The sequence below is a fragment of the Leiobunum rupestre genome, chromosome 8 (assembly GCF_980474605.1).
Source record: "Leiobunum rupestre chromosome 8, qqLeiRupe1.1.hap1, whole genome shotgun sequence".
Taxonomy (NCBI): Eukaryota; Metazoa; Arthropoda; class Arachnida; order Opiliones; family Sclerosomatidae; genus Leiobunum; species Leiobunum rupestre.
The window spans coordinates 61,069,103-61,083,629 of record NC_143391.1 but is presented as its reverse complement, the minus strand read 5'-3'; the positions used below and the strand labels follow the sequence as shown (position 1 = coordinate 61,083,629).

Here is a 14,527-nt window from a genome sequence, read left to right as displayed (position 1 = left end):
ATAAGACTTTCTTAAAGACATTTAACCACATTAAAGAAATAGTGATTGTACAGGGACCACGACCTCAGGTTTTATACCCAGCCCAACTCGGGTCAGGATGACCAATTTTCAAGTCTGGGTTTTAAAAAAGGTCAGGTTTTCTAAAAAATAAATGAATTCGTTTTGCTTTACCTTATAATGTTTCTTTCAATTAATAGAAACACTTAAACTTTACAAAACTTTCAAAATAATTATTTTCACGATTGTCCTTAAATTTTGCAACATTAAAACAAATAGCATAAGTAAAATAACAACAATAACGATTACAATTGACGAGATTTACAACCAAACTGATTTTCATAGTTATTGCGTAATCAAGTTGTTTTCTCAGCACAAAGCCCTCTAGTATCTAAAATATACTAGACTTCTGCTAAGCAGAAAAATCTGGTTTCTGATAGATGGGCTAAGATGATAAAAATTAAAAAAGGTTTTCTCGGCGCCACGAGCTCATGTTTTATACCACGCATGATTCGCACATAGGCTTCAAAAACAAAGCAAAAGCCCCTCGCGATTCCAGAGCATGCTCTCCAATATTAGGCTTAAATTTTTATCAGAAAGTAGTCATCCAAAATGGTAAGTCTCAAGTCAAAGTCACAGCTTGAAGAGAGTATCGGTGCCGAAAAAAGGTTCGGTTAGAAAATTAGCATTAAAACAATAGGAAGTGTCATCCTTATTGTTATTATGTTACTTATGGTAATAGTCCTGGGTAAAGACAGTTCAGTTCTTTCATTCTACTATCTCAGTAGTTTTTGGAGTAGACTTTCAAAATCTCCTATTTTAAATTTTTTATATTTATATATCATAAACCACAACCTGATCCGGGTTTTCGCGTTTTTTATTATCCCCCCGACCCTGACTAAAACTCACCCCATACGACCCCTATAAAGAAATTTTTTAATTTTATTTTTGGGGTTCTTTCAACTGTAAAAACCAAATTATCAATAGATGATTTTATAAAATGTTTTTTTCGCTTGCCCAACTTGTTGAAATGTTGCCCTGGAATAGTTCAGCCAACGCCTAAGAATGAGGCGGGGAGGCAACATTTCAACTAGATGGCTATGGTTATTTTATAAAAAACCATTTTAAAACTATTTGTAGTTTTTAAGATACTATACATGCTATGAACCCTAGGTTGACCTCCAGTGTAAAATACGGAAAATTTTACATGCAAATGAGATTCATTGTTTTGAAGATTTGTGAACTATTTTTAGTTTAGAAAAATACTGATGGTAAAATTATTGGTACTTGAGAATTTAATTAATTTACCTAACCACGGTCTTAAGAACATAAGACAATTCGAAATTTCTTATATTTTCAACATAAATCCTACTTTTTATTAAAAAAATCTGAGATTTATAAATTTCTTAAAATTTTGATCTGAGCATGCATCTACCTTGTTTAATAGCGCAGGTAGTGCTGAGATAAATTACTTTTTTAAAGTGTTACCAAGAATGTATTTATTTATACTCAGGGAGAATGAATATATCGAGACTAACAACGGACACGTTGAGGCCCTAACCTATTACTAAAATGTTAAAGCTCAATCAATACCCTAATAGCGTTTTCCATTGGGAACCTCAGAGTGTGATCCGGATTTGTTGAATGACGTCACTGCTCTGTAGGAGGCGCTCGGAGGATTCGCCCTGGTAGCTCCTAATGAAATACGAAACAAAATTTTCCACGGATGGTGTAGGGTGCAATTAATCCTAAAGGGTCATATATTCGAGCAACCGCTTTTAACACCCATCGTTTCGAATTTTGACGTTTGCTCAAAAATTCCAAAAGAGGCTGCAAGTCAAATACCAGATTATCCGACTGGCTGTCCCAGGATAGCCCCAACACCTTCAGGTTGCCGGAACCAACTATACTTTGCGTGGGTGCGTCTTCCGTAGACGTAGGCAGATCCCAGAGCTCTCTCAATTCTTTGGAACTAGTTTTGAATTTTCTTAAATTCATTGTGGCGTCTTTTAAAATGTTTGTGGCTTTAATTGAAATTTGGTAAGCCTCGTGAGGAGTGTCGGCTCCTGCAATCAGGTCGTCCACGTAAAATCCACGGTCCAAAGCTTCGCAGGTCATTGGTTCGTCTTCCTGATATTTTTCTATGTGATGTCTCAGTGTAGCTGCCAACAGAAAAGGGCTGGATGTGACACCAAAAGGGACACGAGTTATTCGATATGTTTTCAGCTCCCCGTTAACATGCGGATTGAGAGCGTGCACCCACAGAAACCTTAGAGCATCTCGATCCTCTGGTTTGACAGAGATTTGAAGGAAGGCCTTTTCAATATCTCCAATGAAGGCGATCTTTTTCTCCCGAAAACGAATTAGGACATTTAGGAGTTCAGGATTAAGATTTGGTCCGACCTCTATGCAGTCATTGAGACTGGGAAATCCTTTTGCGTGGGAGCTGGCATAGTAAACCACTCTTAGCCTTGTCGTCTCGCTAGCTTCACGGATGACAGCTGTGTGAGGTACGTAGTATAACGCCCCAGTGGTTTCGTCAGATCCAGAAACTTCATCTCTAAGGTCTCTCTTGTTAGGTTTCCAGGGTTGTCCGACTTGGTAACGCCCGCCAAGGAAGGACCTGTTGTGCTTGAAAAGTTCTAGTACTTGGCTCGAGGAGGTAGATTTAGTCTCCGAGTCCATTATGCCCGTGGACTTCAACTCCCAGAAGTTAGGCAGTTGCGATGAAATACTTTCTTTATCTTGCTCTTCAGACGTGGCAGCAACTTTCATCACAGCTATGGTATTAATTCCGTACGATTTTCCTGTGACGGCTTCAGGTCCGTTGACTGTCCACCCAAAGAGGGAGTGAGGCGTTTAGGTTCTCCAATTACTATATCCCAGTAAAGGTCTGAGCCGATTAAGACGTCGATGGTAGAGGAAAGGCTTTCACCACCAAGTTCGGATGGCTGGTCTGCCATTTCAAGGCCAAGTTTATTAATTTCAGAAGCAACGTTGGAGCTTGGGGACAGTGAAAACAGCGCCGCTGATCTTCGGTGACTCGAAAAGTTCGACAGTAACTCTCTGTTGGGAATCGTTATGGTGGCGCAGTTCGATTCGGACCTTGTTTCTTGTGGCACGCGTAGGCGCGTTTCCTTCGAACGGAAGCGTTGTTAGTTTTTCTTCAGAAATGGTCGGGAGTTTTAGCCGTATAGAAATATCTTGATTAAGGAATGATACCTGGCCGCCGCTGTCAAGGAGACAGCGAACTTTAATTTTTTTTACCACTATCGACATTTCTGGCCCAAGCTTGTGCAGTCTGCAATAGTACCATAGTGTTCGGCTTGTTTTAGAGGCAATAGTCAGCTGATTGTTGGTTTGGTCGCCAGAGTTCGTCTCTTCGGGCTTTTTTACCTCTTTAGTTTCGGTTTTTTCGCAGATAGAGGGATGATGCTTCTTATCGCCTTTTTTGCAATTATATTTGTAATCACAGTCTTTAGAATAATGTTTCCTTAGGCAGATATAGCACCGTTGTTTAGCTTTGATGATACTCTTCTTTTCGGCTAAAGTGAGCTTGTCACAATCGGACGTTTTGTGAGACCGCGATCACAGTAAAAACAGGTTCTCACGCAATTTTGTGTTTGCTTGTTTGATCTCGAGGCTGCTATGTTAAGTGCTGAGGCTGTCGATTGAGTGGTTCCTCGGTTGCGATTTCCGTTACGGGAACTAGACGTAGATTTCTCCAACCCACCCTTGCGAAATGAATCCAAATTATTAGCACTGGAACCGTACGCTCGTTCCCGACAATTTATCCCCCTGCGCAAAAACGCTAAAAGATCATCTACCTTATAAGACAGTACGTCGTACCTGCTGTTAAATTCTATTTTTATCTCAACTGGTATTAGCCCAGTAATGACATGGCATAGTAACACGCCATAAGAATTAGAAACCACCCCCAAAGACTGGAGACTACGAAATGGAATTTCGCAAGCACTATAAAGTGCGTCAATGTCATAAGCTTTTCTTACAGGGTTTAGATTAGTTAAAACGCCCATATGTTAACCAGCAATGTCACCAAGATTTCCAAATCGCTCGGTTATAAAGGATATAGCGGCGTCATAGTTTTGAGCTATGGGAGGTAGACCGGCTATAGAAGTAGCGGCCTCACCTTTCAGATAGGATAACAGGTAGCTTAACTTAACTGATTTGTCCATTACTTGACTGTGTATAGCGGTGTTCAGTTGGGTCCAAAATGCTTGCCACTTTTCTTTATCACCGTTGAAACGTTTCATTTCCAGTTTCGGAAGCCGAACATAACCGGAAGGGGCGCTGAACGGATTCGAGTAGCTGTGCGGCACCGGCGCTGCTGCTGGAATTAAGGAAAGAGGTGGTGCCGTGGAAATGGCCGGATAGCCTGGAGGCGGCGCGAGACTAGGCATTGAAAGTGAACTTATCGAAGTCTGCAGCGGCGCGAAAGGAGATGAAATCGGTTGACCGGAAAGCAAATTCACAGTCGAGGTTAGCCCGGAGGTTTGTCCCGGAGGATGAATTAATGCCGATGTAGCTGTATTTGAAGAACCGGGTATTGGTGCACCTGATGAACTTGCTTCTAGAGAATTAGGTTGAGAAGTAAATGACTGCGTAGCCTGAGCCATACTAGAAGGCTGCGTAGAAGCAGCTTGCGGCATAGATACTTGAGGTGGTGGTGGATTCAGAGCTTGCGGTTTAGGTTGCGTAAGCATGTTAATCAAGCGCTTAATATTGCCTCGAGCCATGACTATAATTTCGGTGTATATAGTCATAGAGGTCATCATATCCGCTTCTAGATCTGTATCGTCAATGATAAGATTTTCTATATTGGTATTCATTTCATCAAGGGCCTTTTCCTTAGAGTCCAGCAGTAGTAGATCGTTATTCAGTTGCGTAATATCCGGCTGATAGTCCTTCAAGTGTAGGTTGAAATTGTTTAGGAGATTAGTTGTCGCGGTGCGAAGAACACCTCGTCTTCTCATCAGTTTGGACAGAGCATTAGCGGCTGTAGTACCAGCATCTTCCTCATTCGGCATGATTTTTGAGCAATTAGCGTAATCTCAGATAAATGCGATTCTTAATTTTCCTGGGTTTCGGCACCAAAATGTGACGAAACAGTAAATAGGGCGTTCTAGAAAATTGGGAGAGCGAGATTTTTCCTAACAACCCGACTGAAAAAAGCTATTAGGCCATATAAAATAATTCTAACTGGTTTTACTCAAATTATCATTAAATAAAACAGGCTAGTATATTAAACAGAAAAAAGATGAAAATTTTAATACACTAAGAATAAGTACAATATACGGTAAAGAAGCGGCTATTTTTCCCGCTGAGGCGCGGTTCCCAAGTCGGCTAGGGATGAGCTCGCGAAAAAACAGTTATTTCACTCGAGCGACAAAAGTTGTTGTGCCAAAATGGCGGAGAAAAGGCGAAATTTCGCAAAACTCCCTTCTTTGGGAAGAATCGTCCCCAAGAATAGCAGAGGAAGCCCAATGTCGAAAGGCCATTGGACAGTTCATACCTGGTGTCTTTTCTATTAGAAGAGTTTCGAAAAAGCGGCCGCAGTGGACCCCTTCATGAGACCCCCCAAACATGTCAATCATTATACCCATCCGCTAGTCTTAGGTTGGCGAAAAGCAATGGTTTACCGTGGAAGCGCCTTAACAATGGATACATACAATATTATAGAAAACGAGCAGCGTTGATATACAAAATAAGGGATAAAACAAAAAGTTAAAGTGAATTTACAACTAACAAACATATATAAGTAAAATGACCATTAGGAGTTACAATTTTTGAGGATATTTTTATTACAGAGAGATCACGATTTAATTCATCGGATAAAAGGGGTTCTACAATATACATGGTATAGGAGTTTTTCCTAAATCTTTCTACAGAAGCCGAAACTCCCGATTTATCTTCCTTCCAATACTTCCGTCTCTTCAACCCCGCCTAAACGCCAGACTAAGCATATATTAACCTCAGAACTACCAAGGACTATTAAAACAAAAGGGACTTGTTATTACTAGAATATAAATAATTTCGGGCAACCGGGCTCAACATTCAACCGGCAACCCTGCAGGCGTCTGCGTCGACTATGGTCTGTTTTACTGTTAGTTTACAATACGAAAGGTAGATAGGAGTGTACCTTGCTCAAGGCTAATCACCTCTACCAGTGGTTTGTAGGCTTTACAATACCGTACGGTTACCCCCCCCCCCCCCGAAATAACTGATTACCCCACTTAGTTTTGGGTCCTTGTAGGACAGTTATTTCGTAGATGAAATCCGTTACATTTGAATCAACGGATGATAGCTCTTCGGTGACGATTTTTGCTATATCGATGGGTAGAATATGGTCTGATGTTTAATAGTGTTAGTAGCAGTGGAATGTAAGGCTCTGGCGAGATGATAGATGTTCTCGGATTGTGAAGTACGCTTATCGTATTTGTCTTGGTCTGAATCGTTCTCGAGAGAGTTGAGGCGTCTGAATAAAAGTCACTTGGGAAAACTTGAGACAATGTGCCCAGTACGAAGTCCTCCTTTATGGTTGCCTGAGGTTCCATAATTGGACCAAGTGGTAGTGGAGTGGGGGTTGAAGTAATGCTAGTATGTCGAGGCTCTCCGCTAAATCATCCTAAAAATTAACATGAGTCACATACATAATAAAAAAAGGTTATTAGCTTTGATAGCTGCTCTATTCAGAACCATCATAGGAGAGGCGTCAGCCAATACTAAGGCTAGACTGACCAGAGACGTGTCACCTAGCGTAAAACTGAGCTGAGGGATATACCCTACAATATGCTGTTTTAGGTCTAATAAAGGCCAAGTTTGATTTAACATCACGGAGAAACGACTAAGATCATCTAATAAGATTGCATAATGAGGGTTTCCAGCTACGGTCCCCAGAGTACAAAAAGTGTAAGGAGCTTGATATAGCACTGCTAAGGGAATAAATTCCTCACCATTGCCCTCTATGGAAACCTGCTTGGTAATGGGAGTCTATATAAGAGGTAAATAAAAATAAATTATGTTTATATGTTTAGTTGTGTCTAACTACCTCCCAGGGAGGAGCGAATATAATATCAGCTCTTGAGAAATTAAAACACTGAATGTCCAAATGAGGAAATAAATTATAAAGCTCTAATAAGTATGTTTGCGCATTTATTTTAGATGGTAGTTATTTCCTAAAGGGGGGAGGAGCATGAAAGTAAATTTCGCGATCCACCATTCCAAGCATTATGGTACCCCTATGGACTATTTCTCGGATAAAACCCTTCTCGAAAGAAAGAATAGTTTTATCAGTTAATTTGGGGTACTTCTGTAAATAAGCGATTCAATTATCATGATTAGGAATATTAATGTCTTCTTCCTCGTAACTTAAGTCCCCTAAGGGCTCCAGGGGTGTAAGGTCAGTTTCAGAGAGCACCAGTTGTTCCTCCTCTTCAGGCTCAGAGACATTCTCTGAGGGTGTTATATTAAGAGAATGGCGAGATGGTGCGTCTTCCTCCTAAAAGAGAGTCTCTGTCAATTCGCCCATAGTATGAAACAGTTTTAATTGGCTAATATGCAGAAAAGTACGTTTTCCTGTCTGTTTCTCTTCTAAGAGGTAATCTAGCTCATTGTTATGCTTTTTTATAATTTTATAAGGCCCTATCCATTTAGGAGCTAGCTTGGTTGCATATTGTTGGTCAGCCCTAGATAAGGGGTAATCTCCAAAGCATCATACCTATTTCTAATAATAAATCATCTCTTTTACTATCATAAAATCTTCGTTGCTTTTATTGGTTTCTAGCAATGGTATCTCGGGCCAATATAATCTCCCGCTTTAAGGTGGCAAATCGTTCTTGCGAAACGATGATGGCTCCCTCTAAATTTATGTGCTGTACCAGTTCTTGAAACGATTCACAGGGCAGGCGGGCTTCTCTCCCATGGCTTAGATACTGTAAAAGAGGGTTATACCCGTTGTGTCGTGAGGACTATTGTTATGTACAAAACACAGTGCTTGTAAGCTCACGTCTCAAAGCGGGTAGTTATTCCCTACATACATAGATAAAAGGACTCCTAAATCTTTATTGCTGTGCTCCGTGGGGTTACTCTGTGGATGGTAAGGTGAAGTATAAGTAGTGCGGATGTTCAGAAATAGGTAAGTTTCCTTCCATAACCTGGAAAAGAATTGGCTCCCATTGTCAGATAATAAAGCCTTAGGTGCTCCCCAGCGCAGGACTATGTCACTTAAGGTTTGTCTTACTGTAATGGCAGTAATATCCTTCACCGCGAATAATGCAATATATTGGGTAAATATATCTACATATACTATTAGAAATCTATTTACTATCTCACTTCTAGGAAGCGGTCCCATAAAATCAACGCTAAAAAGATTCCCTGGATTGTGTATGGTTGTTGGACGCATAAGGCCGGGAGTTTTTCGATTTCGCCCCTTATATTGTTGGCATGGTATACATGTTCTCACAAACAGCTCCACCTGTTAACTCATATTGGGCCAATAATATCTATAGCGTAATTGATCGTAAGTTGTATCCCTCCCTCGATGACCGGATAATAAGTGCGTATGAAATAAATGTAAACATCGCTCTCTTAACACCTGAGGGATAATTATCTTTCGTGAATTCCCACAAAATTATTAAGAATTTCGTGTGTGTTAGTGGCATGTGGTTGTTCTAATTTGAATGGTCTCAGGGTCAATGAGTTGTTCTTGTTCGATGTCAGTGATGGTGAACATATTAGCTATAAGGGGAGGACATCTAGGCATAGGTTGAGCGACCTCTAATGCTCAGATAATTATAAGATTAATAGGTGCCATCAGTCTAAGATATCATTACACCTAATGCCCGATCACTGGCGTCAGTGGTTACTAACATGGGTCTACTGGCATCTTAGTGGTGTATCTAATTTATTTGCCTCTACTATGGCTTGCTTTAATGTCTAAAACGTCTGTTCACACTCCGGTGACCAGTTCCAGTGGATATTTTCCGCTTAAGCATATAGAGAGGAGCTACAACGTGAGCGTACTAACCAAAAAATTTATTATGCCACCCCGTAAATCCTAAGAACCTCTGTAATTATTTTAGGTTTCTAGGCCTATCTAATTGTTGGAGTACCTTAACCTTCTCGGGATTAATATGAACTCGTCTTTCAACGACTATATGACCTAAGATTATAGCACGTTTTCTAGCAAACAAGCACTGACATATTCAGGACTAGACCCGCATTACTTAGTTGGGTAAAGACATATTGGAGCGCTTTTAAATGCTCGTCCCATGACTTTAACGCTTCGACTAAATCATCTAAGTAAACATCTAGGTTAAATTTTTATTTGTTCCTAAAAGCATGGTCCATTAGTTTCTGAAAGGTGGTAGGACCGTTGCATACGCCGAAGGACATCACCTTGTACTCGTATTTCCCAAAGGGGGAAATAAAGGCGGTTTCCTCTCTGCTAGAGGGGTCCATTTTAACTTGGAAGTAGCCTGACTTGAGGTCTAATGTTGTTATAAATTTGGTTGTGCCTAAGTCTCAAATAATATTAGAAATGTCTGGTAAGGCATATGGATCTTTCTTTGTCACTTTATTCAGATTATTATAATCTATTTAACATGCGCCAACCTCCCTCATTTTTAGTGATTAGGTGGGTATTGGAAGTCCATGGGCTATTCGACGGCTGGATAAGATTATCTCTCAGTAAGAGATCGATATGCTCTTTAATAATAAGCCTTTGTGCCTGAGAGAAATTCTTATAGTAAGCAGTTACAGGCTTAGCGTCTCCGGTGTCTATAACATGATCTCCAAATGGCCTATTCTCTTAGTAAAGAATTAAGGAAACTTTTCAAATAAGGTACCTAATTGCTGCTGTTGAATGGGTGGCATATCACCATGGTCTATGACCTCAGCCACGGATTTCCTAATTTCCATATTATCTAGATCAGATATAGTTATAGGTGGTGCTGAAGATTAATAAAAGTGCGTATTATATAAGAATAAAGTCTTATGGTCATAGTCAACGATTGCTTTATTAAATAATAAAAAATCATGGCCGATTATAAGGTTGGAGTACAGAAAAATAACCATCGGGCATGAATACACAATCGTCTATCTTTTCTACTTCGGTAGGAATTTGTAATTTATAAAAAGTATGAAGGACATAAAAGATGCCACCCTTTCAGCTATGCGAACCAAATCACCCAAAATTGCTTAGTTAAATGTACATTAATAGACGACTTCATATTTTCTACTAAAAAAATGAACTTGCTTATTTTCCGCCATAGTCTCTCTTGATGTGAGATTAAGCCTTTGCATCAATAAAACCGGAAACAGACTCATTATTGAGCTGTTTGGTGCTCAGGATTTCTACTTCTAACTCATGGTTTCCCTCACCTTACGAAGTAGCCTATCCATATAGGTAATATATTGAGATATCTAATGAGATATCTCGTGAGATGTCTCACGAGGTGTTTAGAGAGATAAAAAGTAATGCGCGTGATGAGAGAACTCGTGAGAAATCTCTTGAGCTATCTATTGAGATATCTCGTGAGATGTCTCACGAGGTGTTTAGAGAGATGGAAAGTAATGCGCGTGGTGAGAGAACTCGTGAGAAATCTCTTGAGCTATCTATTGAGATATCTCGTGAGATGTCTCACGAGGTGTTTAGAGAGATGGAAAGTAATGCGCATGGTGAGAGAACTCGTGAGAAATCTCTTGAGCTATCTATTCAGATATCTCATGAGATATCTCGTGAGATGTCTCACGTGGTGTTTAGAGAGATGAAAAGTAATGCGCGTGGTGAGAGAACTCTTGAGATATCTCTTGTGAGAGGGGCTGGTAACGTAGTATAATGGTGAATAGGTAATTTATTGTTGGTGGCCGTTTCATTTCGAAACATAGTAGCGATTCTATCAATGAAAAACCCCATCCTTCGCCATTTCGTTGGTGGTCGCTTATTAGAGGAAGATACTAGCAGAGAGTGTAAAGTCGCTTCGCTACAGAGAGGCGCCTCTTCCTATCCCCGTAATGTTAAAATTTCGTGGTACGTTTTTTCCCCATGAGAGCGTTGAAGAAGCAGACGACGGTGTTTGCAATTCCCGGACACACGATGGCACTGTAAAATTGCTTATCAAAGAAAAATAAAATTTGCTCTCAGTAGGTTAAAGTTGAATTCAGCTCAGTCAGCTGTGATGTTGAATTATTTTAACTATTTAAGTAAAACAGTTGATTTCGTAAGAAATATAAAAGTAAGTACAAGAAAAATCCCTCCCTATTTCATTTCATTATTATCAACTGTACTTTTTTAATATATCAAAAGAAATTCGTGGAATCTAAAGTGGAATATTTTATGGGCTGGCCAAATCTTAATTAAATATAATCTTTGTCAGTGAATTGTCCTTTACCTTGCAAAACCCAATGGTTATCATATTTGGACAATTCTTCATCATGGTCCAGGAGCTGGTACTTTAAACGAGTCTGTTTAAAATAAAGTCATCCAAATTGTCAATTCAATATGAATCTGATGGTTTTAAGAGGCTATTGACTGATGCAGCTCTGTACGCTGCCTGGTATTGTTGAGGATTTGGAAGATCTCAATTGTCTCCTTATTGGCCAATGGAACCAAAGTAGTTTTCTAAAAATCTTGACTAATTCTTCCAGTTACTAAGAACTTAAAACCAAAATTATCCTTTATATCATTCCATAGGAGTAGCAAAGACTGAATTGATAGTTTCCACCCTTCAATAAAAGGTAAGGTTTTATACCTACAGTTCTGAAGCTACCATGTATTAAACCTTTCCAATTTTTCTTTCAGCATTGGTATGTGGATGGATTGATCAGTCATTGCTCTCTTACAGTGTGTTTCATTGTTTAATGTCCTGCTATTGCAGCAATCAAAAAGGCCGTTCATGTGTAAGAGGAACTCTGCTGTGTATGTGCTTTCAATTGTTAAAACTCTCCTAATCCCATTGAACAGGCCATTTGAATTAGAAACACTTTGACTGCAAATTTGGGCAGCTAAACTGACTTTCATGTTAGAAAATGCTGGTAACTTGATATGTTTACGTTTCAGCATATGTGTGCTTTGAAACTTACCAATTTCTTGGTCTATTATGAAAAAATGTTCTAGGACTGCCCAAGAAACTAGATTGCCTTCCACTATTATGGGATACCGTTTGAAATTGTTCCTCACACTTTTCAAGAGATGTGGAGGATCAATTTCAATGAATGGCTTTTCCACTGATATCCCCATACTTTTGAACAAATTTTGATTGCCTGTTCCTTGGTCACAGACTACAGCTTTGACAATAAGGCCAATACGTTTTAGGTGGGTTACGCAATCATGAAGCAATATCTTCAAAGTCTGTTCGTGACAAGCATCTTTTGTGAGGAAGTAACCAATTGGTGGTTTGAATTTCAGTTTTATGTCATTCACCATGAACACTAGGGCCTGATTTGCGTACTATTTTGACCTTCCATATGGACCGAAGTCTACGAAACCCGAGGGGGTAGTCACTTAAGAAATATGGTGTACAAATAGCGAGAAATAAAAATAAACATTCCTAGAAATCCACAAGAAATATTGGAAATATTTGGAAATCTGGTGTACAATTTTTTTCCAAGTGCCTACCCCCTCGACGAAACCTTCAATGTTATCGTTTTCATTATTGTCAAAATGTTTAGTTGAATGGCTATAATTATGTTAAGTACAAATATATTTAAATGGAATAGAATTCAATATATAGTTCTGGGTTTAAATTCATAGGAATTGACTTCATCCAGTAAAAAAAAATTCATTTAAAGCTAGTGTTCATCATTGTGAATATTTTATATAAATTATCATTTTCTTCGTTGAATTGATTTTGGAGGGCATAATTTGGCATTTGTAGTGCTGCGTTTACCTTACACAAGATTGTAGTTGTAATATGATCTTCAGGTGCATTTATATTTGCTACTATTTGAATTAATTATAAATGAACATAAGGCAGTAAGAGACCATGGCGGGATATGTTTTTGCCTTCAGTTTACCTAGGGAAAACCGTGGTTTCATTGGAATTTTACAAAAAAAATAGTAGGTGTAGCTAATGGTGTAAGCCGGTTTTTGGTTTTGATATTCATAAAACAATCGTCAGTGAAATGAAGACCGCAAAATACGTGGTTAAAGTGCAAGTAATCTGTAGTTTTATTTTGGAGCTTTTCACTGTTTACATTTTGCAGCCACTGCAGAACTATTAAGTTTTAAGAAATGTTAATGCTTATTAAATTAAAACGCGTATTCACCGGTCTTTATCCCTTGGAAACTTGAAAAAAAAAGACAGACGCGTGGTTACCTTTTTATTCGATTTACAATTTTTAGCCGAACAAGACATTTCAAAATAAATTAAACTTGCAAAAATACCTAAAACGCTTCCTTTTTTGCGTCTTCTCAAACTCTAATCTAGCGCGCGCCGGAGATACTACTAGCGCCATCAAACGCCCGGGAATTGTGGACATTCTCGGCGAATAAAATCGTACCACGGATTTTTTAAAGAGAGGCGCCTCTCTGTAGCGAAGCGACTTTACACTCTCTGATACTAGCGCCTTTACTCTGTGAAACCTCCTGCTCCTTTTTTTTCGTTGGTGGTCGTTTATTAGAGGACGAAAGTAACGCCTGGAATACGCTGAAAGCTCCTCCTCCTTGTGTTCGTTGGTGGCCACTTATTAGAGGAAGATAGCCACGCCTTCACTCTGTGAAACCTCCTTAACCTTGTGTTCGTTGGTGGCCGCTTATTAGAGGGAGATACTAACGCTTTCACTCTGTGAAACCTCCTGCTCCTTTTTTTCGTTGGTGGTCGTTTATTAGAGGACGAAAGTAACGCCTTGAATTCGCTGAAACCTCCTTCTCCTTGTGTTCGTTTATTAGAGGAAGATAGTAACGCCTTGACTTCGCTGAAAGCTCCTCCTCCTTGTGTTTGTTGGTGGCCGCTTATTAGAGGAAGATAGCCACGCCTTCACTTTGTGAAACCTCCTGCTCCGTCTTTTCGTTGGGGGATACTTCGTTTAGAACGATAGTAGGGATTGTCCTTGTTGCAAAACCAACTATTTTTTGAATTTTCGTTGGGGTCGGCTTTTGTTGTATTATAACTCCGTGCTTGGTGTTTTGGGTTGGAGGTATTTTTAGGAGGAATAATTTGTAAAATAATTAGTTCCTAAATTGGTCGATAGGTTTGGTCGAATATAAAAGTCGCCCGCAATAGAATCAGCTACTCATTCGGTTTACCATTCGAGATGGATAAGCATGTCGATAGACATCGCGTATTTTACGCGAAGTTTAAGTTAGATGACTCCGAGAAGGTGATAGAAACCATTAAAAATAAATTCTTATGGTATGTCGCGCGCGCATTACCATGTAAAAGCGAGTTTCACGTTGTCTTCGGTGGACACCAGTGGATCCTAAAAGTTGCCTCGAAAATTATGGAAGGATGCGAAGGACGAGTTCAAGCTTGCCAGTTTCCTTCCGGTCCAATTAAGGAAATAGAATATT

General features: G+C 39.5%; 1 protein-coding gene and 1 long non-coding RNA gene across 5 annotated transcripts; one reads left to right on the top strand and one right to left on the bottom strand.

The window, feature by feature from the left end:
• Nucleotides 1–1,692: 1,692 nt before the first annotated feature.
• On the bottom strand, nucleotides 1,693–2,772 carry LOC149933828 (uncharacterized). The gene has a single exon (XM_090157451.1). The coding sequence runs from the start codon at nucleotides 2,770–2,772 to the stop codon at nucleotides 1,693–1,695; it is 1,080 nt and encodes a 359-aa protein (XP_090013577.1).
• An 8,218-nt stretch (nucleotides 2,773–10,990) lies between these two features.
• Nucleotides 10,991–13,540, top strand: LOC149933827 (uncharacterized). Of its 4 annotated transcripts, none has more exons than XR_016472852.1 (6): nucleotides 10,991–11,252; nucleotides 11,394–11,630; nucleotides 11,711–11,759; nucleotides 11,895–12,051; nucleotides 12,134–12,331; nucleotides 12,425–13,540. It is a non-coding gene; the product is annotated as an uncharacterized LOC149933827 (long non-coding RNA). The 4 variants fall into 4 exon arrangements; XR_016472854.1 differs by lacking the exon at nucleotides 10,991–11,252 and having other exon boundaries at nucleotides 11,335–11,466; nucleotides 11,539–11,630; XR_016472851.1 differs by lacking the exon at nucleotides 10,991–11,252 and having other exon boundaries at nucleotides 11,335–11,630.
• Nucleotides 13,541–14,527: the final 987 nt, after the last annotated feature.